The sequence below is a fragment of the Eulemur rufifrons genome, chromosome 17 (assembly GCF_041146395.1).
Source record: "Eulemur rufifrons isolate Redbay chromosome 17, OSU_ERuf_1, whole genome shotgun sequence".
NCBI lineage: Eukaryota > Metazoa > Chordata > Mammalia > Primates > Lemuridae > Eulemur > Eulemur rufifrons.
Genome location: NC_090999.1, coordinates 56,059,620 through 56,084,821, shown reverse-complemented (window position 1 = coordinate 56,084,821; position 25,202 = coordinate 56,059,620). Strand labels below are relative to the sequence as shown.

At 35.2% G+C, this 25,202-nt stretch overlaps 1 protein-coding gene across 2 annotated transcripts in view; it reads left to right on the top strand.

Moving 5' to 3' along the window:
* Positions 1–25,202, top strand: part of EDIL3 (EGF like repeats and discoidin domains 3) — a 391,875-nt gene that overhangs the window by 270,581 nt on the left and 96,092 nt on the right. For both annotated transcript variants that reach the window (XM_069492261.1, XM_069492262.1), the window contains 2 exons: positions 22,582–22,737; positions 24,622–24,766. In XM_069492261.1, coding sequence (XP_069348362.1) covers positions 22,582–22,737; positions 24,622–24,766 — 301 coding nt within the window. The remainder of the gene's footprint in view (positions 1–22,581; positions 22,738–24,621; positions 24,767–25,202) is intronic.

The following is a 25,202-nucleotide window of genomic DNA, read 5'->3' as shown; positions in this document are numbered from 1 at the left end:
ATTATTTGGTCATTTACCACATTTATACTAATACTAGTGCATATTGCTTGCTTATTAGCTTTAAAGGATGCATTTTAGAGTGCAGCTTTAGATTCTATGAGCTATGTGATACCTGATTAACCATATAGCAATTGTTCTCGAATTTAAAAGAAGTTGCATCTGGAATCTCTTTTTCCTCTAAGCTGCTTCCTCCCTGATTTTCAGCCCCAATGCTTCACTGACCTGGATTTCTTGCTGTTCCTCAAATTCATGTGCCGTATTCTGCTGCTGTGCTTGGGCACATACACTGCATGGTTCATCTATTGACCCATCTACCAATCTTTTTTAGATTCAGGTCCAACATTCCTTTCTCTATAAAGTAAATCCTGAAAGCCCTGCCATTCATCACCAAAGATAGAAGTGGCTACATTCATTTTTTCCCACCCTGCCAACTATATATTTCAATCATAGCAGCTAAAATATCTCTATAGTTATTATTTGCCTTTCCCTCTCCTCCTGTACTATAAGCAACTTGAGAGTAGAAATTACACCTGGTTTAAATCTATTTATATAGCACCTTGAATAAAAGCTATGTTGCATAGATGCCAATAACTGGGTAATAAAAGAATATAGAATGTTGGACAAAAAATCCAGCAAAGAAATAGTGTTTGTATTCACATGGTACTTACTCTGCACGGTTTGATACTAAGAATGCCCAGACAACTCAGTTCATCTCTATGTTCAGCCATTATATACTAACATTTAATTGTAGCATCTAAGCACAATCCCATTGGTGCCACATGTGGTACATTTATCTGTATATGGGCATGTCTCAACCATCTGGGGAGCAGAGGAACCATACTTCCTGTAAATCCTAGTGGACCATACTTTGCTCCATAATCACTGCAAACCACACTTATAAGAAACGTTATTTGGGCATGGGTAACATTTGTAAGGTGTTAGCCAGGATGTCTGCTAGTTAAAGTTTGTTTGCAAAACATCAAAATTTTCACCTCCTATCCCATGTTTATTTTTTCATAAAATGTTAAAAAATAAATGTTTGATTTAGCTTTTTTCACATTTTTGTAAATTTATCATAATCAAATCACAAGAGTTTACAAACCTTAGTACTATTGTTAATATTTAATATAAACATATATCGTCCCTCTAAGATTAATTTATTTTCTAAAAAAATAAACACACAACCTCCCTAGGCTCAATCATGAAAAATAGAACTCCTGAACAGACCAATATCAAGAAACAAAATTGAAACAGCAATAAAAAATTTTTCAAGGGAAAAAAGTCCTGGACCAGATGGTTTCTCACCCGAATTTTACCATATGTACAAAGAAGAAGTTACCTATACTGAAGAAATTATTTCATAACACAAAGAAGGAAGGAATCCTCTCCAACTCATTCTATGATGTCAATATCACCTTGATACCAAATCCAGGAAAGAACACAACAAAAAAAGAAAACTACATACCAATATCTCTTATGAGTATAGACACAAAAATTCTCAATAAAATCTTAGCAAACCAGATTCAGCTGCACATGAAAAAAATAATTTACGAGGAAGACCCCAAAGTCAATTCACAATAGATGAATTAAGGCATGACACTATAAGAATTCTAGAAGAAGAGGTTGGAAAAACTCTTATAGATAATGGGCCTAGGCAAAGAATTTATGAAGAAGACCCCAAAGGCAATCACAGCAACAACAAAAATAAATGGGATCTGATTAAATTAAAAAGCTTTTGCACAGCCAAGGAGACAATCAGTTGCTAACAGATAACCTACAGAATGGATGAAAATATTTGCATGCTGTACATGTGATAAAGGGCTAATAACCAGGAATCTAGAAAGAACTCAAGTGAATCAGCAAGATAACATCAAATAACCCCATTAACAAAATGGACAAAAGACATGAACTGAAGCCTTTCAAAAGAAGATGACCAATGGCCAATAAACAAATGAAAAAATGCTCAACATCTCTAATCATCAGGGAAATGCAAATCAAAACCACAATGCAAATCAAAACCACCTAACTCCAGTGAGAATGGCTTTTATGAAAAGTTCCAAAACAAGAGATGTTGGCATGGATACAGAGAGAAAGGAACATTTATGCACTGTTGGTGGGACTGCAAACTAGTACAAGCTCTATGAAAAGTAGTATGGCTGTACCTGAGAGAACTAAAAGTATAGCTACCATTTGATCTAGCAATCCCACTATGGATATATACCCAAAGGAAAAAAAAAGGCATTTTATAAAAAAAAAAAAAAAAAAAAAACTTGCACTGGAATGTTTATAGCAACACAATTCACAATCGCAAAGATGTGGAAACAACCCCAAAATGTTCCCATCTGTACATGACTGGATTAATAAAATGTGGTATGTGTACACCAAGGGAGTATAACTCAGCCAAAAAAAATGGTGAACTAATGCCTTTTGTAACAACCTGGATGGAACTGGAGACCATCTTTTTAAGTGAAGTATCACAAGAATGGAAAAACAAAAAACACATGAACTCACTGCTAAATTGGAACTAATAGATCACCACTCATGTGCACATATGGTAGTAAAATTCAATGGAAATCAAGCAGATGGGAGGGGGGAGAAGGGGATGGGTGAATTCACACCTAATAGGTACAATACCCACTATCTGGATGATGGACATACTTATAACTTTGACTCAATCTATGCAAAAGCAATTCATGTAACCAAAATGTTTGTATCCCCACAATATTTTGAAATAAAGAAAAAAGAAATGAAATTTTCAAAAAGCTTTTAAAATACTAGTATCTTTCTAGCTTATGAAATTTGAAATTTTTACCCTTACATACAAGCTATACCTTATTACTGTTATTCATAAAATACAGCATATAAAGAGTTGCAAGAAATTACTTTAACACAGATATTATCATCTACTAGTAAGAGTTCAGCAAACTCTTAGTATATAAGTCAATTAACCACCCTTATAGAAGACTTTTTCATTATACTTGCTGTGCATTTTGGCCATGAGGAAAACTTTTCTAACTTGACCTATGTATTTCTAAATACATAGAAGAGATTTTAAATGCCATGTAGTTCAATTGGTTTCCATTTGTCTCATGAATATTACCAGAGTGACTTTTGTTTGTTTGTTTGTTTATAATACTGGTTGAGTGAAATGGAGAAAATCTGAATTGAATGAAAATAGCAACTTGCTATTATGATGAAAAAGATTTTGAAATTGAGAACCCCTGGTTTTACAATCTACCTCAATCACATTCATGATAAATTTACTGTGGTTCCCTCTTCACATCTCTTCATGTGACCAGCTAGGCAGCCCCTGGACTATATATCCCAATTTCTGACACTTAGGTCTAAAGGAGCTAGCACTCTGAGTACCTGTCATTTTTCAGACTTTCTTATTGTAACTTTTATTTTATGTTGTTAATTGAACTCTTCAGTATTCCCCTGTGAATCTGAATCCAGCTTCAACCAAAGGTATTAAAACTGCTTATAAGACCTGCCTGTGGGAAATGTAGCTTATGAATTAGAGTCACTTAGTGCCTCTCGTGTAACAATTAGTTCTAATAGAACTGCGTCAGTGCCTCCTTGCAAGAGCAGAGAAGGTTTACTGGCAGCCTGTCCTCAAGCCCCTAGAGGTGAGAAATTCAGAGAAGCAGGGAAAAGTGAGAGTCTGAGCTAAAGGTTTGATTGTCTCTTCATGTTTATCTTCTGGGAACTAGTGGAATTACTATTTGGATAGGACTGAAGGAATCTCTTATTTTCACAGTAGACACTGAACAAATTTGTTCCGCCTTAATGCCTCACTGAAAACCTCTTTGTGTTGAAAAGGTGACCAAATACCAAGCCACCTGGCCTGATTCTGAAAGCTTTATTTTCTTGAGGCAGCAATTAACTTGAAACCATTTCTATTTGGGGGAGTTTGTTGTTGTTTAAAAGTGACTGAATGTAGTTAGACTTAATTGTAGAAAAAGTTATATATGCAACTACACTTAGCCTAGAAATGAGTTTCATTGACCATAGTTTTATGTATTAGCCTTAAGATCTAACAGCTAGCACTTTAGCACAATGTGCTGTTCAACTGCTTTACATGTATAGACAGTAATTCCATCTAACTGCTGTTGTTCCTGTCCACATTATTCAGATGGGGGAAATCTAGGCACAGAGAGATAAGTAAGTGTTCTAAGTTTACTAAACTAGTAAGTTGCAAAGTTGGGATTCAAACCCAAGCAGCTGTGTGAGAGACAGCTCTAAACCGTTTGTAACCTCTGCACTATCCTTTCTTTGACAACTTTTGGTAGTTCCCTTTTATGTTTTGGAGGAGTGGGTGGGCACTGCTGGTAGGTGGTGGAAATCTAGGATTTTCTTAAGGCTTTATAAAGAAACTATTCAATCCTATGAAATGTATATTTGTCCATAAACAAGCAGTTCACCTCTAGTCTAGAACAATGTTTTTCAAACTTGAACTACATAAAAATTACCTAAAAACCTTTTTTAAAAATGATCCTTACAGTTTCTGAATTAGTAGGTTACAGTTGGAAGCCAGGGTACACCTAGGTGAATTTTGATATTGGTGATCCCAAATAAAAAGTAGTGATTACTACCCTTGACAGAGCTTACAGTCTAGCCCTGAGAGCAAGATACTTCACCTTGGATGTGTCCCTTTCATTATTAGAAGCAACTTAACTCAATAAATTAAGATGTTGGAGAACAGTATATTGCTCTTCAAAATGAGACATCAGTGTAAAACATTTTAAGGTAATGGAAGACATCAAGACATTACAAATCTAAGACTTAACTACTTATGGTGCCTTGGTGATATTTTATTACTAACCTGCTTATATTAGTGTCACCCTTAGGTGGAATCCACATTCCTCCATGAACTAGAAATGGCAACGCTTAATTGTTTCTAAAGGATTTTTGCCTGTAACTTGAGGCCTTCAATAATTAAGTCATAATTAAATAGTAAAAGGGTTGTAAAAACATCTACATCCCCATAAGACCAGTCTTTAAATGTTTTATTGTTAAATTTTCAGCTGAGTCTTTCCATTCCATGATAGTTCCACTTATTTTCTATGGAACCAGAATATAATGAAAACATTGAAAAGCATTTTAATTATTAAAGGTGATTTGGCATATTCAGCATCTTTGAGTATGACATTAAGGAAGTTATTCCAGGCAGAGGGAATAGAATAAGCAAAGTCACAATGGAGATGGAGAAAACTCACCCTACATCAGGGATAGGTCTTATTATACTGAAGAGTTGGGTATCTCTAGGGATAATAGGAAAAAAGTTTGGAAAGATAAGAAAACACCAAAATGTGAAAATATGTCAAGGTTAGACTCAGGTGGCACTCGATGATTATGGAAGGGTTTTCAGCAGGGTGTCAACAGTGTAAGAACTAGAGTTTAGAAAGGTGACACATCATAATGATCCATATTATGAGTACCCAACACTATGCCTATCGCTGATGAGGCATTCAGTAAAATTTCATTGCGTAAATGTTGAATTGTGCTTTAAGGAGAGGGGAGCCTAGGACCAGGCACATCAGCTAGGAGGCATTTACAGCTTACTGTCCAGAGGGGAAGATGTAAGGAGGGCTCAAATTAGATTGGCAGCTGTTGAAATAAAAATAAAAGATAAAATGGTAACAGAACTTGAGGTTGCAACATGGACACTCAAGCATTCGGGGAAGGGATGAAGCAGGCAATAAAAAGTTAAACACAATTCCAGAGTTTTGAGCTTGAGCATGATGGTGGAAATATAGCAATGAGGAAAAGGAATTGGTCTTCTTTTTGATTAACTTGGAAAAAATCCTGATAAGAGTGTCCAGCATGAAGTTGGAAAAGTGAATTTGCTGCTCTATATAGAGAGAGGAAGTACATTAAATGGACACCACTGCCATGTGACGTTTCTGTTTATATGCCATTGGCCATTTGTGAGTCCCACGGCCACACTAGTGGAATGGGAGGTTGAGTGGTGTCTAGCTAGAGCTGAAAGAGATATTTGAGGAAACAAGTGAGGAGTCAAAAATAAGGTTTCATTTTTCCCTATTTCCATTTCCGTCAAAACAGTTTGATGGAAGATAATATTCTGCTTGGGAGTACCATTGTGCAGGACCCTCCAAAAGAGATGAACTAAACTTTGAGGTTCTGAATAAGCGTATTCATTCTCCTTTAATGCCTTTTTCAGAACATTTCATTTTACATCGTATGTTAGTTACATTTTCTCCATGTATTTGTTTTTAATGTTGTTAATGCTGCTCTTGCTGTTTTCCCCAGAATTGACATATTTAATTAAAGTAGTAGCTATTTCATCCTAACATTGGTATATTTACTATAGATTGCTTTATTTTGCTGTGGTTTTGGATCTTGAAAAATAATACAGGTCTCCCTTTTTTCCCCACAAATAGGCTCCCAAATTTCTTGCTTCTATTATATATTTAATAGAAGCTTTTGCTATTATATATTTAATAGAAGCAATTGCTTTGAAACAGTTTTTTCTGAGTTCCTAATACATGAGCTATATTTTCATTTCTCAAATTTAAAAAACTATGTTCAACTCATGTCTACTTAGTTTATTACTAACATTAGTGCCGTTAAGAGATAAAGTACTGAATTTTAGAAGTAAATGTGAATTTTTTTATCTTAGTTTTCCTAGCAGAAGCTCAACCTAAGCCAGTGTTTTTACATAATGGCAGCTTTCAAGAAGCTCTTAAACAGAAATGTGATTATCTTGTAGAACAAAAAAAAAAAAGAAAAGGCATTTTAATAAAATTGCCATTAGATCTTAGCTTTTCTTTTCTCAGAAGCATTAACCTACATTTGGAAAGATGTAGATAAACTTGAAAGATGGGTACATTATCTAATATTTTTTGAGAATTCTTTCTTAGTTTCAAATCTGCGGTAGATGAACTAAAACTTAGTTCTGGAGCGGCTACTATTTGTAGAGAACTATTTGTGCAATATGTAAGTTTTTCTATGCCCATGTAGAACTTATTTAAATAAATAAAATATTTCAAATTATCTTATATTAAAACTTTCTACTTCATTCTGTGGACATTTGAGAGGAAAAAATGCTGATTGATTTAATTTAAGAACAGTTATGCTCTGGGAAACATGAAGAATTTACTCTCTAAGTTCCAGCCATATGGGACTATGTGAAGGATACTCTCTTCTTGTATTCCAGGCTTAGAAAAAACATCTTACAAAGTGACCCCCAACTTCATTTAAATTAATGAATTTATTCATTCACAACATGTTCATGGAGCATTTCCCACGTCCCAGTTCTGGTCTCCATGCCGCTTCCTCAAGGAAGCCTTCCCTAACCCTTCCCCTCCCCACAGTCTAGATCCAGTTTTCCTAACATATGTTCTTACAACTTCTTGTTCTTTTCTTCCATAGCACTTGTCACAGCTTGTAATTAAAAACTATATAGGAGATTATTTTATTAAGTTTCATGAGGGCGGGAATACCGTTTGTTGATTAATTTTGTATTCTAACCGATCCCAATGATTAAGCCTTTAATAAATAATTATCATTATTCTTTTGGTATCAAGACTTAAAACATATTTATTTGCTCAGTACATATTTATGATGTTCAAAATCAGTGGTTCTGGATTCAACCAGCCATTAACTGTCACCTTAACCAAAATTACTTAACTACTCTAAGGTGCAGCTTCTGTGTATATAAATTGTCAACAAAAATAGAATGGATTGTTGCGAGGATTATACAAGGGATATTTAGTCACCATATAACCAGCAATTAATAAATGTCTGTTCCCACTAATCCAACAAATATTGAGAGTTGTAGCCAGACTTTTAACTATCTTCCCACATCCTTTTCACCTGTTTCCACAGTAAAAATTAGTTAAGCATATTTTCCAACTTTCCATTTTTATAACTGTGGCCATGGGGCTCACAAACGGCTGAAGGTACATAAGCAAAAGTGTCACATGTTGGTTTCTGAAAATCTTCTTTAAAGAAGAGCACCCACACATCCTCTTCTCTCCTCTTTGTCCCTACCTCCATCCTGTCAGGAACTCAGAGGCTGCCCTCCTGGACCATGAGATCAGGTTGCATACAGTGCATACTTGGGGCCCTCATATATATCAGCCCCTTCTGCCTAATCAGTCACACATGTACACAAGGGACAAGCCAACTTCTTTCTATTTAAGTCACTGTTAGTTTGGGTTTTCTATCACTTAGAGCTGAACCAAATTGTACCTAATATGAGTCTGTAAAATACCATATTCAGCACTAGATCCAAGGCAAAATATGATAGTGCCATAGTAACAATTCTTAAGTATAAAATCTAAGTACAAAGCACACCATTTAAAAATGAGACTTTAGGAGCAGATGTGTTTTCAGTTTGACACAGTAGGTGTGTGAGGGGCCTTTCAGGTGGATAGCAAAAAAAGAAATTACCATTTTCTTTAGCCTCGCCAGAATCTTCATAATGCCTAAGCACAATAGGTACTCCACCTCTGGGTCTGAAATGGCCATTCAATGCTAGCATGTGACCCTCAGACATGTCATTTGAACTTGCTAGGCCTTGGTGATCTGTCCCTAGTCAGTATTAATTGATATTTTCTTTTTATGGCCCTGGCAAGGCATTTGTCCCTTTATTTATCATTTATAACATTCTGCTTTGTTTTGCAATTTGTTGTTTGTATGTCTTTTCCTTTCTATTAATAGATTACATGTGGCAAGTGCAGGGATCTTCTCGGTTTTTATATTTTCCAGTGCATTGATCATAGTGTTTGTACATTGTAGACATGCAGAAAATATTAAATTGATTTAATACATTCAGTGATTATTTAAAGGCATAAATGCACATGCGATAATAGAGATACAGCTGGAAAAATAAGTTGTGATGACATTGTGGGAATCTGTGAATGCCGGAGTGAAAAATGGATGTGTTTTAATTTGGTGAGGGGGAAAACCACGGAAGGTTTGCAAACAGAAAAGTGATCTAAGAATGGAGAAAATCTACAGTTCAATTTACCAAAAAAAAAAAAAAAAAGAAAGAAAGAAAGAAAGAAAGAAATCAAGTGTAATTTGGTTTGCCTAATTTTGAATGTCCTAATAATGTAATTATAGTATTTTGTTAGTAGAAATTTTATGTCATTTTTAAAAATCATTTGAATCTTAGAATTTTGGGTTCATAATTTTAAATGTAAACATGTAAAATATAAATTGTTCTGTTCCATTTTTATAAAATTAACTGTAAAACTAAAGTTACAAATGTAACTTTTCTGTAAATAAATCTGGTCAGTGGTGAGAATGAGGTCGCTTTTGATCATTAAAAATAATTTGTTTTTCAAATTTAGGTCACACTAAAGAAATTACAAAAATAAAAGAATGGTATTCTCTCATTTAAAAATAATTTATTTTTCAAGGTTAGAAAATGTTAGATCTAATTATATTATGCTATCTATTTAGGGGATGTAGAAATAAAACCTTATAAAAGATAGAATCCGTGAGGTTTTAAAAGATTTCCTAGCTGCCAACATCTGTTCAGCAGAATTATTATTTTAAAATAATGAGATATATCTTATATTCTTCTTCATAAATTTTAAATTATATTTTGCTGTACAGAATTGTTTGAAACTGTGTTTCTTTGAAAACGTGAAATATTATCTTTCTACTTTAGTAAGAAGTTCTGAGTTTGGTTTTTCTCCTTGTGTATTCTTGTCCTTATTTCCATGGAACCTAAGATGACTGAAATTCCCCATCATTCTTCCCTGCTTGACCTACAGAGAAGACCAGAATTGCCCAGTTTATTTCTTAGGGCCAATATAAAAAGCAGATGAAATACCGTGTAATATGTATAAAAGCACTTGGAATAGTAAAAGTTAATTAAAGAAATAGAGTCAAAAGGGGTCTGATCTGTGTGAATTAAAAATCATTTAGTTTTTTTGTTACTCATCTTCCTTCTATATTTGTAACTGAGAAACTTAGTTTCCCTCTTCTTTGAAAAAGAATGGTAATGATAACAAACCATCAGTGGCTAAAGCTGTTAGGCACCTAAGGGGCATCATTGCCTTTAATACAGAGACAACCCTATGAGTTAAATAGCCTATCACCATCATTGCATGGATGAAGAAATTCTGTGACAAAGGTTAAGAAACTTGCCCAAGGTAATGTTAGCAAGTATGCTAGCACCACGTTTCAAGCCGGGGTTTTCAAAAGACAAACACCGGGCCGGGCGCAGTGGCTCACCCCTGTAATCCTAGCACTCTGGGAGGCAGAGGCGGGTGGATCGCTCAAGGTCAGGAGTTCGAGACCAGCCTGAGCAAGAGCAAGACCCCGTCTCTACTAAAAATAGAAAGAAATTATCTGGCCAACTAAAATATATACAGAAAATGCATGCCTGTAGACCCAGCTACTCAAGAGGCTGAGGCAGCAGGATCACTTGAGCCCAGGAGTTTGAGGTTGCTGTGAGCTAGGCTGATGCCACGGCACTCACTCTAGCCCAGGCAACAAAGCGACACTCTGTCTCAAAAAAAAAAAAAAAAAGAAGACAAACACCTTGTTCTTAGCTAAAGTGATCTACTTCTGCTGGAAGAAACAAAATTTCCATTGTTCTTTCTTTTAATATTCCTTGGTCGAGACAGGCAATTTTAGCTCTTAGTGGTCATCTTTTTGCTGACCAGTACCTAGAAAGAAGGTTCTTATTTGCACTCTGAAAAAAGTTAGTACAGGACTCCTGATTCCAGGATTTTGCTTCTCTTTGCTTCTCATCTTTCCAGGATTCTCATAGCACCACTGATATTCCTAGCACCTAAAACTGGGAGGTCCTAATCTCAGTAAATTCAATCCCAGGTGTTGGTTTGTTGTGAAAAACTCTGATTTCAGATTTCAGGATTTTTTCATAACGTTATTCAAAACATTAAAATACTTTAGGGTATTTTATATTTCATATTTTATTAAAATAGTTATTTAAGAGCAGTACTCATAGTGCCCATGGAAATAAAATAGAAATGACAAACTAATCCCTGCTATAGAAATGTGTAAGTAAGTGGAAAGATTAAAAGGTATTACCTCATCCAGGGAGACTTCATTTTTGACTACAGTGAATCTTTTGTATCAGGTGGCATTCAACAGATTATGGAGTATTACCAGTGTAGTTCTGATTTTGGACATCACATTAAAAACTTACTCTTAGCATGTCTGAAATTAGATAATCTGGTTAGCCCAGTAAATAACTTTCTAGCAGCTGCCTTTAGATCTAGAGTAACAACTTAATAATAAGCAGAAACAACCAAGTAATATTTAGTTGGTTTATGTATACTCATTTTTTGAATCATAAACTTACGTTCTCAAGAAAAGCCATGAAATATAAGCAATTTTTGTATTTTTCACAACATATACTGATATATTCCACTGTGACAATGCAATTTAATTCCCAAAATGTATGTATTTAATTTGATTTTTGAAATGCAGATGTAAGATTATAGTTATTGAGATTAAAATAAAGCCAAAAAACACAAAGTACATTTTGTGTACTTGGTAATATCTAACAAGTAATATTAGCATTCCAGAGGCACCCACTCTTTCTATTTAGTCCTTTATTTCCCTTTTTGGTTAATTCATTCATATTCCATAATGCTAGAAATTAATACCCTAGAAAACTTGCTGACTTTTGCACTGGGATATATGTTTGCTTTGCAGGCTTCTTTTATCTTAAGTGCATTAAAAGTGAAGAGAAACACTGTTTTCTGTTTCCCAGAAGTATCTTTTAACTTTTTATTATGTGCTATTTGTTTCTGTCTCAATGTTTAATTGATCCCAAGTCAGCATTTAAAATATCAGGACACTTGCTACCACTACCAATAATATTTTCATGCATGGAAAGGTATAGAGTGTTCTCATAGCAAAACTTGCAAACTGTTCTGTTGGCATTGTTATTATTTGCATGCCTCAAATAATAGACTAGATTAAGAAAAATCAGGGAACACGGGTGTTCTAATCTTCCTGCTAACCCTTCATCATCCTGGATAGGGATATGAATATCAGAGAGTTCTGTTTTAGCTAATATCATACTTAAAGTAATTGGATTTTCCATTTTTATTTTTCATTTCTGATGCAGTCCACACTATACATAGTCACATTTTCTTTAAAGTCCATTCAGTGAGATGTTAAAATCAGAGGTGAGCATAAATATGGACTCTATAGTGACATTCCTCCCCCTCATTCCTGAGTCAGCTCTTACAAGTAATGCAACTCTCCATATCTTTCTTAATTTTTTTAAATTGATAAACTCCTTAAAAATTTTCGGCAGCATTTATTTCTCTATTTTTTTTTTTTTGTGGTAGAATACATTTGGTGATGATTCTTTCATTATTTGCTTTTGCATCACCCACTTCTCATCAACTCGAGAGCTTTTGCTTGATGGCAAGAGCCACCTATAAGAATTTAAGAAAGTCAAGCCTGTCACAGAAAGCCTTTCTCTTCCCTCTCCCCTTCATAGTACACCCACTGCCCCTGAGCTTGTGCATCAAGGATATATTTTTTTCTCTTTTTGGCAGCACTCTGGCATCTTTCAAAAATATTCGTCAACAAGATGACTTTATTTTCATTGTTTCTAATGTGGGGTTAGTGTTTCTACTCGTGTGCTGACATTATTTTCACTTTTTAGTCCTCCTGCTTCTTCCCAACTTGTTTCTTCTTCATGGTATACAGAGAAGACAGAGATTTTTTTCCTCATCTTTTCTTCCTTTATTTTTTCCTTTTATCCTTTTATCTTTTACTGCATCTGTTCACATTGGTGAGCTTTTTTTTTTTTTTATAAACAATGATGCCTTTCATTTTTGCACCAGCTGTATAAGGTAACCAGGACAAAGACAAGGAAAGTCCAAAATTCAGAGCATATGGACTAAAATCTATACCTCGGACAATAAAACCTTATTTACAAGAGTTCTGGATTACCTTAATATATGCGATTCCATCAAACTTAATATACAAGCTAACGTCTTTAAAACAAAGTAGCCCCTGTTCATTTCATTCCTGAACGTGAAGCTGTGAACAAACTAGCAGCAGCAAGTACCAAGAGAGGGGAGATGAGTACAGTATAGTAGAAGCCCTTGAAAACAGGTGGAAATTCAGAGGAAACAATTATACTCGTCCAGGACTCCTGGAAAAACCAACAGATTACACCCCTGGTGGTGTACTGCTTCTGTTGCATGCTGTTTAGTGAATGGGTTGTTTCATTTTAATTGGAAGTTTTACCAGGTGCAAGGAATCATAAAGAAATTATAGTTCTTATGTTTACGCATATGTGTTCTTTTCCTATTTTTTTTTAAAGAGGACAGTTAAATTAATTGAACACATGTCAAAGGCTAACCAGCATTCAGAACAGTGGAGAATAGTTTAGAGGTCCTTTTATCTGGATCTTCAGAACTAGTGTTTGGCTAGTTAATAAAAACTTCGATTAAAAGAAAAAAGCATTTAAATTCCATGTCATATTTCTTAGATGAACCACACCTATAAATGCATTATTGATATGTTAGTTTTTACTTCTTTGCACAAACATATTGATGAAGTTAATCAAGTGTAAAACCCTAGATACCAATCATTTTCTTATTATAGACTTCTCCTTAATATGCCTTTTTGAGATTTTTCAAAAAGCTTTTTCCTGTTTCCATAGGAAAAAACTCTCTTTTCCTAGTCACGTTTTATCAGTTATGTTTAATTAAATTACATAATTAGAATAATAAGCACAACTTGAAAAAAAAAAACAGATTGGAGGACAAACACAACCGACTCTCAGTGAGTGTGCAATTCAACTGCAAGAACAGAAGAGAATGGACCTAGCAGAGAATAGCCAAATGTGTCAGGATGTGTAAGCGGCAGGTGTGTTTTAACAGTGGCAATGAAGACTTTCAGTTGATTTGGTTGTTGGCAATATGGAGGTTAAAGGAGATTGTGCTGTAGCCACCAGGATTAGTCATATTGAAGTTATGAGCTATGCCCCGTTTCTCTGAGTTGTGTTTTTCACCCTGAAACATCTCAAAAGCCTTCCTCCTCAGGCACATTCAAGATGCTTCCCACCGCCTAAGCCTCTGCAGAATGTGTTAATGATGCATTTGATAAAATATTTTATATTAATAAGATAATGGAAAAGAACAGGAGAGTTCCAATTCCCTGTAACTTTTTCAGCTTTTTAACTAGAAACTTTTGGTGATCATGCTCCTGTCTTTATTTTTCTAACCCTTTAAGTCAGTGGTCCCCAACTCTTTTGGCACCAGGGACTGATCTCATGGAAGACAATTTTTCCCCAAACCTGGGCCAGGTGAAGGTGGGGTGGGCATGGTTTCAGGATGATTCAAGCACATTACATTTATTGTTCAGTCAAACTGCTCTGCTAATGATAATCTGTATTTGCAGCCACTCCCCAGTGCTAGCATTAACGCCTCAGCTCCACCTCAAATCATCAGGCATCAGATTCTCATAAGGAGTGTGCAATTTAGATCCCTCACGTGCACAGTTTACAGTAGGGTTCCCTCTCCTATGAGAATCTAATGCAACCGCAGCTGGAGCTTATGCAGTGATGGGAGCAATGGGGAGTGGCTATAAATACAGATGAAGCTTTGCTCACTTATCCACCACTCACCTCCTGCTGTGCGGCCCAGTTCCTATCGGGCCATAGACCGGTACCAGTCCACCACCCAAGGGTTAGGGAATGAAGGCTTAAGTGACATCTTTGCAATCTAAATCACTGGGCCTCTGTTTACAACTGGCTGGGAGGCACAGCATGGTGGCTCATGCCTATAATCCTAGCACTTTTGGAGGCCAAGGTGGGATGATTACTCGAGGCCAGGAGTTCAAGACCAGCCTGAGCAAGAGCAAGACCTCCTCTCTACAAAAAATAGAAAAATTAGCCAGGTACAGTGGTGCATGCCTATAGTCCCAGCTACTTGGGAGGCTGAAACAGAAAAATCTCTTGAGTCCAGGAATTTGAGGTTGCAGTGGGCTATGGTAACACTACTGCACTCCAGCCTGGGCAACAGAGCAAGACCCTATCTAAAAAAAAAAAAAAAAAACACTTGTCTGGGAGGCTCAAGTTGTCTTTCATATGACCCAGAACCGATGAATCCCTGTTCTTTCTGCCTCAGGAGTGCTTGTATTGCCAGCTCCCAATCAGAAGCCCTAGTAGGAAGCTTGTTTTTACTGTGACCAGTGGAAACACTTTTGTTTGATATAGAAAAAAACAAACTAGTTTTTCCTGCTCTCACACTCAACACAGCACTTCACCTCTGGTCACAAAAATATGTGAGGATTTCTCCCCACCGACAACCAATTCTCCAGTGGACAACTAACTGGGTGTTCTACAACTTAACTCCATTCTGGCACTATCCAGAGTCACTGCAGACTCCACAGGTTAAAGGCTCAGCCCCACAAGATTGCCGCCCCCCCACTTCAGACACTAATCTCAAGTCGTAAGTTGTCACCTATACTTCTGACCAACTTGCTGTAAATCAGGGTTCCCACTACCTGCTCCTTGGGTTCAATTAATTTCCTAAGATGGCTTGTAGAACTCAGGGAAACACTGACATTTACTGGGTTATTATGAAGGATATTACGAAGGATACAGATGAACAGCCAGATGAAGAGATGCAAAGAGTGAGATTTAGGGGAAGGGGAGCTTCCTTGCCCTCTCTTGTGTGCCCTCTATCCGGGAACCTCCATGTGTTCAGCAACTTTGCAGCTCTCTGAATCCTGTCCTTTTATGGTTTTATGGAGGCTTCATTATGTAGGCTTGACTAATTAAATCATTGGCCAGTTGTGATTAACTCAACCTTCAGCCTCTACCCAGAGGTCCTCTTCTCAGACGTTAGGGGTGGGACTGAAACTTCCAACCATCTAATCACATGGTCAATTCCCCTGGCAACCCACCCCCATCCTGAGGCCATAAGGGAGCCCACCAAGAGACCCCTCATTAGAACAAAAGAGTTTCCTATCACCCGCGGAAATTCTAAGGGATTTAGGAGCTCTGTGTTCAACATTCTTATCACTCAGGAAATTATAAAGGTTTTAGGTGGTCTTGTGTCAGGAACCAGGATCAAAAACTAAATATTAGAACTCATATTTTTTGTAATTCTAATGATGGAATTGTAATTCTAATGATGTAATTCTAATGATAGATCAGTCTCTTCGTATCTTGCAGATTATATTATTACTTAATCTTTTACCTGATTTTTTTTTTTTTGAGACACAGTCTCTCTTCGTTGCCCATGGTAGAGTAGTACAGTGATGTGTCATCGTAGCTTACTGCATGTTCAAGCTCTTGGTCTCAAGCAATCCTCCTGCCTCAGCCTCCTGAGTAGCTACAGGCTACTACAGGGACTATAGGTGCATGCCATGATGCCCAGATAATTTTTCTATTTTCAGTAGAGCAGGGTCTCACTCTTGCTGAGGCTGGTCTCGACCTCCTGAGCTCAAGCGATCCTCCAGTTTCTACTTCCTAGAGTGCTAGGATTACAGGCATGAGCCACCATGCTCAGCCCCTATCTGATACTTTTATTATGTATGTAATAACCCATAGCCCTCACCATTAAGAAAGAAAAGTTAGTACTTCAATAATCTCTATTCACTAGCACTCAATAGTTAATTTAAACAAATTGGCATTTGTACATATTATAGCATATTCTTATTCATAAGGATACATATAGAGTACCATTATTATATAAGTTCTGTGTATTTATTACATTATAACTCTAATTTATCTAAACTTCAAAGGTACATTTTTATATAGCAACTCACAAGCTATTGTTTCTGTATGTGCCTCAATAGTTATGAAGTAAATGATCACTAAGTGTTTGATTATAACTTGATTTTCCTAAGAATAAGTTCTGAATCAGTCATTAGTTTTTCTTTCTAATTGATCTTCAATTGACAATGATTCTCAGAGTTTCTTCAAAAAGAAATTCTTTCCTCTTTCACTTCCTAAATATCAAAACATTTAATAAACTGAATGCTTTTAATAAGATTTAAAAAAATAGTTTCTTTTTGCAAACTGTGTTTGCTTGTACATTGGGATAATTTTTGTGTAGGGATCCCAATTACCAGTCAGACATACACTTGAATGCATTAATTATATACATCTCAACTTTTAGTAACAGTTTGAAGTATAGAAAAATAATTACCTGTTTTTAAAGCTAATTGCCTATTTAAGCTTTTGCCTAAATTGTGATCATAAATACTTTTAAGTATTTTAGTATATAATAAAATATTTGAAATGCTTATGCACTACACTTTATGCCAGGGAACAAGTCTGAGAAAATACTTTTGTAGGTAACTGTACTAGTACATAAGAGGGCCATGCTTACGTCATTTTCCTTGGGAACAAAGGAGCGAGTCAATGATTCCTTCCCTCTCATTGCATATCATCTGCTAGCAGTGATTTAAGACTACACCTCCTTAAGACACGTTATTATCATTGGTCTGAGCAAGATATCTTCCCATTTAATATTAACTTGTTACTTGTTCCCCGCTTTCCTTCCCGTTCCTCTTCCCCTCTGTGAGCCTAATCTAGTAGTTGATATGTAACCTTGATTTCACCTTCCTTATGTTTATTTACAAAAGTGAATTATTGGGAAGCACACAATATTATATCATAATGTGTGTTTTTAAATTTACATACGTGGTATTGTGTGCATGTCATTCTAATCTTTCTTTTTCACACATTCTTCTGTATTTTTAGATAGCCATGTGTAAATCCAGTTCATCATTTCTGATTCTTAGAGAGTATGTTTATTGGGCAAGAGCATACATACATGCATGCTTGCGTATACACACACATTTTATATTTTAATTCTCTCTTCCACTGAGGATATCCACATAAGCTGCTTCTCTTTGCTATCATAAAAATTTTTACAATAAATATGTGTATACACTTCTCTTTGAATACTTATGCAAAATACTCAGAAATAGTGTTGCTTAATTTTACTAACAACTAACAGATGGAAACAACTGTGCCAGTTTACACTCCTACCATCAACATCAGAATACTTCACCAATACTTGATATTATTTGAAATTTTTGTTTTGCCATTCTGTTGGCTATAAATTGCTATCTCCCTCTTTAATTTGCATTATTTAATTAATACTGAAAGACTTCTCTAAATTGCCTTTAATATCCTTTGCTTTATTTTCTATTGGTTTCCTCATTTCTTTGGGTTGTGTGTGTGTGCCTGTGCAATTTGTAAGAAAAGAAAAAAAAAAACTTGTATATTTGAGGTCCGTAGTTCTCAACTGAAAATGCAGTTTACATATACAGTGCACAGATCGGGGGTCCCAGAGAGCCATTCAAGATGTTCATAGGTCAACACGATTTTCATAATATTTCTAAGACTATCTTTGCCATTTTCACTATATTAACATTTGCACTGAAGCCACAAAAAAATGGTGAGTGAAGCTGCTAGTACCTTAGCACAAATCATGACAAACTGTGCTATCATAATTGAATCTATCTCTATCATGCACATTTAAGAGTAAAAAAAGTATATCCAATTCATTTAAGAATGTCCTTGATGAAGTGGTAATGATAACTAATTTTATTAAATGCTTAAATGCCTTGTTAAGTTTTTAATATTCTGTGTGATGAAAAGGGAATTACATATAAAGCACTTCTTCTGAGTACTGACGTATGACCATTGTCACCAGGAAAAGTACTTGTGAGATCATGTAAGTTTCAATATGAACTACCTCCTTACCCCCTTTTTTGGTATCATGTTTACTTCAAAGAACAGCTGACAAACCAACCATAGCTCTTCATTCCTGGATATGAGGCAGACATTTTCTTGAAAATGAACAAAGCAATCCTGCTATATCAAAGAAAACAGCTGACAGTATTTGTTGCTAGTAATAAAATTAGAAATTTCAAGTGAAAATTAGAATGTTGGAAAACCTGTAACTGCCAGGGTGAGCTCGATAGTTTACAATAAGTAAAAACTTTCTGATGAAATTGGTGGTAATATTAATATGATTTTTTGATACTATATAATAAAATGTATCATCACCTAGAGCATCTGCATAGCTCAGTGAGCCAATATTCTGCAAATGAACAATGCATAATGTTATAAAACCTTGCATGGATAAAAGATTCATTCAAAGTGCAAGATAGACCAATGGATTTTTACACAAGGAAAATGAGAAGTTCATTGGTACATTTCACATTCCATGCAGCAACTAAAATTGAACAAACTACCTATGTTAAAATTTAAGAAACAGGCTGGACGCGGTAGCTCATGCCTGTAATCCCCATACTTTGCGAGGCAGGAGGATCACTTGAGGCCAAGAGTTTGAGACCAGCCTGGGCAACCTAGAGAGAGCCCATCTCTACAAAAATAAAAAATAAAAAAAATTAGCTGGGTATGATGGCATGTACCTATAATCCCACTACTTGGTAGGCTAAGATGGGAGGATCACTTGAGCCCAGGAGTTTGAGGTTGCAGTGAGCTCTGATTGTGCCACTGCTCTCCACCCTGGGGTGACAGATCAAGACCTGTCTGTCTCAAAAAGCAAAAGACCAAAAATTAAAAATCAAACCAAAAAGCAAATGGTCTAAGAGCTTTCTAGGTGACAAATGGTGTTAAGTTTTTTACATGCATATATCATATAATCTTCACCTATAATAATTTTATTCAAACCCCTTTTACAAGGGAAGAAAGTAAATTCCAAAAAGCTTAGACAAATTGTCCAAGATTATATAAGCACAAGGTGACAAAATCAGCACTGAGACCTATTGGTCCTGTCCTCCCTTTTGCCTACCTTTATCATAGGTTCTAGGGATTTTAGATCCAGGTTATTTATTCTTCTTCCTATTTATATTCATGCAGGGAACACAGTTCTCTCAAAACACTTTAGAATGCACTTAAAAAAAAAAATCATACCATGTTCCTACATCCCAGTGGAACAATAATTTCTCTGAAACCAGATACATAAATGAAAATATTTTATTGCATATCCAAGTATCCATCAAGTTCATAGAGAATAATTTAGGAATTTCACATGTAATCCTCATGAAACCTTTAATGTAGTATGTGTGATGGTTCATATAGGCAGAATAAACCTGAGATTACTGTTTAGCAAAGAGATCAAACAATGATACTGGAGCAGGGTTTACCTGCTGGAGGTGTTTGTAGTAGAGGTGTTTCTAAAATCATGTTATTACTTTCCTCCAAGGCTTAGTTTATTGCTTACAGAAACATAGATTCCTGGTATTAAATTTGAGTATGACCACAATGATGAAATCTTTGCCCCTTTGTACTGAATTCATTATTATCCAAGCTTAATAGTGCTAGATACATGAGAAGTCAAAAGTCTAAAAAACCCAGGAATTAATAAAACTGAGTGATCCAGAACCTGTATCTATAAATAAACCTTTGGTTTTTATTTTGTGTTTAATGTAAATAGCCCCAATATTTAATTTCAGATACCTACTAAATGTAGGTTGGGTGATTCTTTACTCTTTGGAATTCTATTTCCCTAAAATATATATTCAGAGCTTCTAAGTATTAAAGCAAATAGAAATCTTTTAAAACATCATTTCTAATGATTTAGAGCAAAACATGAACTCAGATTTTTATTTTTGATTCTGTTAGACTTCTACAGTTTAAATGTTAGAAAATTAGCATATAGCTCATCAGCCAAAACTCTCGTAGAAATAATTTGGCTGACTCTAAGAGGTATAAACAAGATAATTGAAACAAGATAAAAGATAATTGAGAAAAGGAACACTCAGCAACATCAAATGTAAAACTTGGCCTCCAAAATGAGGGGAAACATGATTCACAGTGTCCACTGTTTACTCTGTGTGTATTGGGAAGGTTTAGGCCATGAAGGGCTCAGATTAAAAAAAGAAAAATTGTCATACCTAAGATACTGAAAGAATCTTGCTCTTCCATAGCAATGCACTAATTTACCTAACATACTAAAGTGTCTTTCAGAAATTCTCTATTCCAAATTGCACAGTTAAAACTCCAAAATCCATCTTTAGAGGACTAATGGAGATAAATATTAAAAGTAGTAGGTAAAATTTACATTCATGGGGGATGTTTTATTTTTGAGCCTCCAAACAAGAATGAGACTTAAAATGTATTCATGTTCGCCATTATTTTAATGTCTGAGCATTGAAATGATAAAAGCAAAAATTGGCTATCTGAGTCAATCTACTCAGCATTGTTAGAGAAGAAAAGGAACCATAGACCCAGAATTTTAATATATATATATATATATATATATATATATATATAATGTTTAAGGTCTGTGTTGTAAGAGTGAAAGAGGGGCATGCTCACCAGTTAAGAGGCTGGGGACTACCCCACCCAAGTTCTTTAGCTCATCAAAATTCCAGGCTTTCTTTATACATGGGAAAGACCTAGAATTGCCTGGAACAGCACTTGGAGAGGGACCTCATGATGTTCAGAGGGAAGAAGAGACTTTGGGAAGCTCAGAAACTGATTATAGAGTGGCTGGTTTCACCAGGCACACTCTCCAGCCTTTCAAATGTTAACTCTCAGCCTGATCCTAGAGTGGAAAACCCTAATCACATACGTGAATCTGAAGGTTTTCTGGTTTTCTCAGGAAAATAGTCTGTGAATTATTAACTTAATATTACCTTATGCCACATTTAATTTTTTCTGATTTATACTAGTGGAGAGGGGCACTTTAAAGCAATTTATTAAGAACATTGAAACAAAACCTTTCTACTAAGTTTAAGATTTTATATGCATTACAAAGGCATTTTATAATGAATGGAGAAAACTTTAATGTTTACCATATGTGAATAAAGCATTTTTTCTACATTGTAGTTATTTAATTTAATTGTGTGTCAAAAAGTATTTCTTTACATGTAAGAGTATTAAAAATTTTATTAGATGTCTATTACTCCTGCAATAGACTTTTGTAAAGTGATTTGGAATGGGGGGAATATGGAGAGAAAATACCAGTTAGAAAGTTTCCATATGATAAAATGAAGAGAAAAGCAACTATTTGGTGAAAAAAGAAACTAACTCCAGAGAATACAGTATAAAGATCCAGAAACTGAAGATACATTTATTTTTGTTTTTGACATCATTGTTGTCTTTATTTTCTTATCTAGTAATTGAAGATCTCAGTGAGATTTCCGTGTTTTATTTTAAATGGAAATTTCTAGAAGCTTAAATCAGTTTAGACACATTGACAGTTATGTTGACATTAGAGTTTCATACAAATGACACTGAGGTTATTTTGACAAGAGAATATTTCCATTTTTCAGTTTACTAAGTCACACGTGCATAGCATAACCAACCAAATGCTTTCTATACTTATATTTTTGAGGTACATTGCTCTTCTCAAAGCCTATTCACAAATACTGCTTCACTTTAAAAAAGTATTCCATTATAGAAAGAGATTTTGAAGCTAAACTTAATATATGCCTGTTTTAAATATTTATTTGCAAAAAGTACAAGAAATTATTAGCTTTTCATATTATTTTTAATCTAAACTATTATAACAAATCAAAATGTTCTATTTCCAAAATCAATATTGTCAGTATTATTCTTAAAGCAATGAGATTATTGTTGATTATGCCTTGTCTCTTCAGATAAATTTGCAAAGAAAAATGAGAGTTACTGGTGTGATTACCCAAGGAGCCAAGAGGATTGGAAGCCCCGAGTATATAAAATCCTACAAAATTGCCTACAGTAATGATGGAAAGGCTTGGGCAATGTACAAAGTGAAAGGCACCAATGAAGACATGGTAAGATTGATTTAACCTACTTAATTTAAAAGTAAAATCATTGATTATCAAGTGACAACAGAGTCTTCCAGAGAAGTCTTATATTGAAAATAATTACTGATATGTTTTGTTTTTAAGTGGGCTAGTAGCTTGAAGGGAGAAGGAATTTTTCCAACTTATAATTTAGAGTGGCTGACATTTAAGATTTTCTCAGATTTTAATTGGTGATCCTACAAATACTTTGTCACAAAGTTAGCTTTATTTTAATAGTCAGCTTTCAATTTTATTTCTATTGCTTTTACAGATGAGCACTTTTCTTAATCAAATAACTACTGAACCAAATTATTATTTTAAAAGCAGGAAAAGCACCAAATCATAGAAAAGATATGTATATTTACATACTTCATATTGGAACAAGATTTTTTATTTAATGGAATAAAATATTTTAGAAGTAGATATAATACTTAATATTTCCTTTCTTTTTCTTATGATATTCCCAATCCTTTTATTAATTCTTCCTCAAAAAGTTTAACATTAAAAATATCAGGACTTCAGATCATCCCTTTTTAAATAAAAAGCATTATTCTAGACTCTAATAAATTATATGAAATGTTTTTTAAATTGCTCTCTTAAATGAATTTAAACTAAGTGAAGTAACACAAGAATGGAAAAACAAGCACCACATGTACTCACCATCACATTGATATTAATTGATCAACACTTATATGCACCTATAGTAACATTCCTCAGGTGTCGGGCAGGTGGAGGAGGGGCTGGGTATATTCACACCTAATGGGGGATGGACATGCTTGAAGCTCTGAATTGTGCAGGGCAAAGGCAATGTATGTAACCTAAACATTTGTACCCCCATAATATGCTGAAATTAAAAAAAAAGTTTTTGAATTATCAAGTCTGCATAAAAGGCAAAATAAGAATGAAGTTTAAAGGAATAAAAAAATGACACATTTTAGTATTTCATTTAGTGGGAAACATAGTTCTTCACTGGAGATATATATAAAGAACTATAATTCTCTTATCCAATGATCTGGGACTGATTGATAAAGATGTAATCTTGAGGAGTCAAACCCTTTAAAGCATCATAAATCTGATTATAGCATTAGAGAGACTGAGTGGTCAGAAAGCGGTAGTAAAGACTATTTCTTACCCAAAAAAGTATAAATACTAGGTAGCAAAATGAACAGACAGATTGAGATTAAGTTGAAAGATTTAAAGTGCCCATTTCTAAAAAAAAAAAAAAAAAAAGAGAACCACTCCTCCCCTGGCTCTGAGGGACTGGCCTTAAAATTGACAAAGCCATCATAGTGGAGTATAGATTATGCCATAGGCCACAGTGGTTTATGGCTTTTTTTTTTTTTTTGAGACAGAGTCTCGCTCTGTTGCCCGGGCTAGAGTGAGTGCCGTGGCGTCAGTCTAGCTCACAGCAACCTCAAACTCCTGGGCTCAAGCGATCCTCCTGCCTCAGCCTCCCGAGTAGCTGGGACTACAGGCATGTGCCACCATGCCCGGCTAATTTTTTGTATATATATTTTTAGCTGTCCATATAATTTCTTTCTATTTTTAGTAGAGGTGGGGTCTCGCTCTTGCTCAGGCTGGTCTCGAACTCCTGAGCTCAAACGATCCGCCCACCTCGGCCTCCCAGAGTGCTAGGATTACAGGCGTGAGCCACCTCGCCCGGCCGGTTTATGGCTTTAATTAGGATTTTATGTATGGGTTTTATATTCACTGCTGATGACAGGGTAGTTCTGAAATGCTCCATGCTCTCAAATTATTTAATCCAGCCTTTGAAGTATTATTTTGGGTAAGGAATAGGGTCAATGTGTGAAAATAGGTAAATTAAGCTGTGGCAATTAATAATTTAAAACTCTGTATTCTGTTTTTACACAGGTGTTCCGTGGAAATGTTGATAACAACACACCGTATGCTAACTCTTTCACACCTCCCATAAAAGCCCAGTACGTAAGGCTCTATCCCCAGGTTTGTCGAAGGCACTGCACTCTGCGAATGGAACTTCTTGGCTGTGAACTATCAGGTGAGTCTCATATTACTTATTTCTGTTATCTCTTTTAAAAAAAGTGTATTTGTATGTAGCCTGCTACTAACCTGCAATTGCAACACTCACAGACATTTATTTCTTCTCCAAAACGTCTACAACATGCTTCCTTGGGAACCAGTGTGTGTTTATGTGTGGGATAAACAAGTTCTAAAACATGTTACTGGGTAAAATTAAGATAGAAATAGTAATAGATTTTGTTGAGTGGTCAAAGAAAGTGCAAGGAATTCTCACCGGAAACTCCAGTCAATTTTAAATGTGTCTCATTGTTTTTGGTAGTAACTGTGATTTATGTTTTGTGACAAAAGTTCAGTAAAAACTGGAATCCACCTGACCTCATAAATTGCAGTTAAGTTACACTGTATGGCACAGAAAAATAAGCTTTATCTTTGTCCATCTACCATAAAAACTTTTT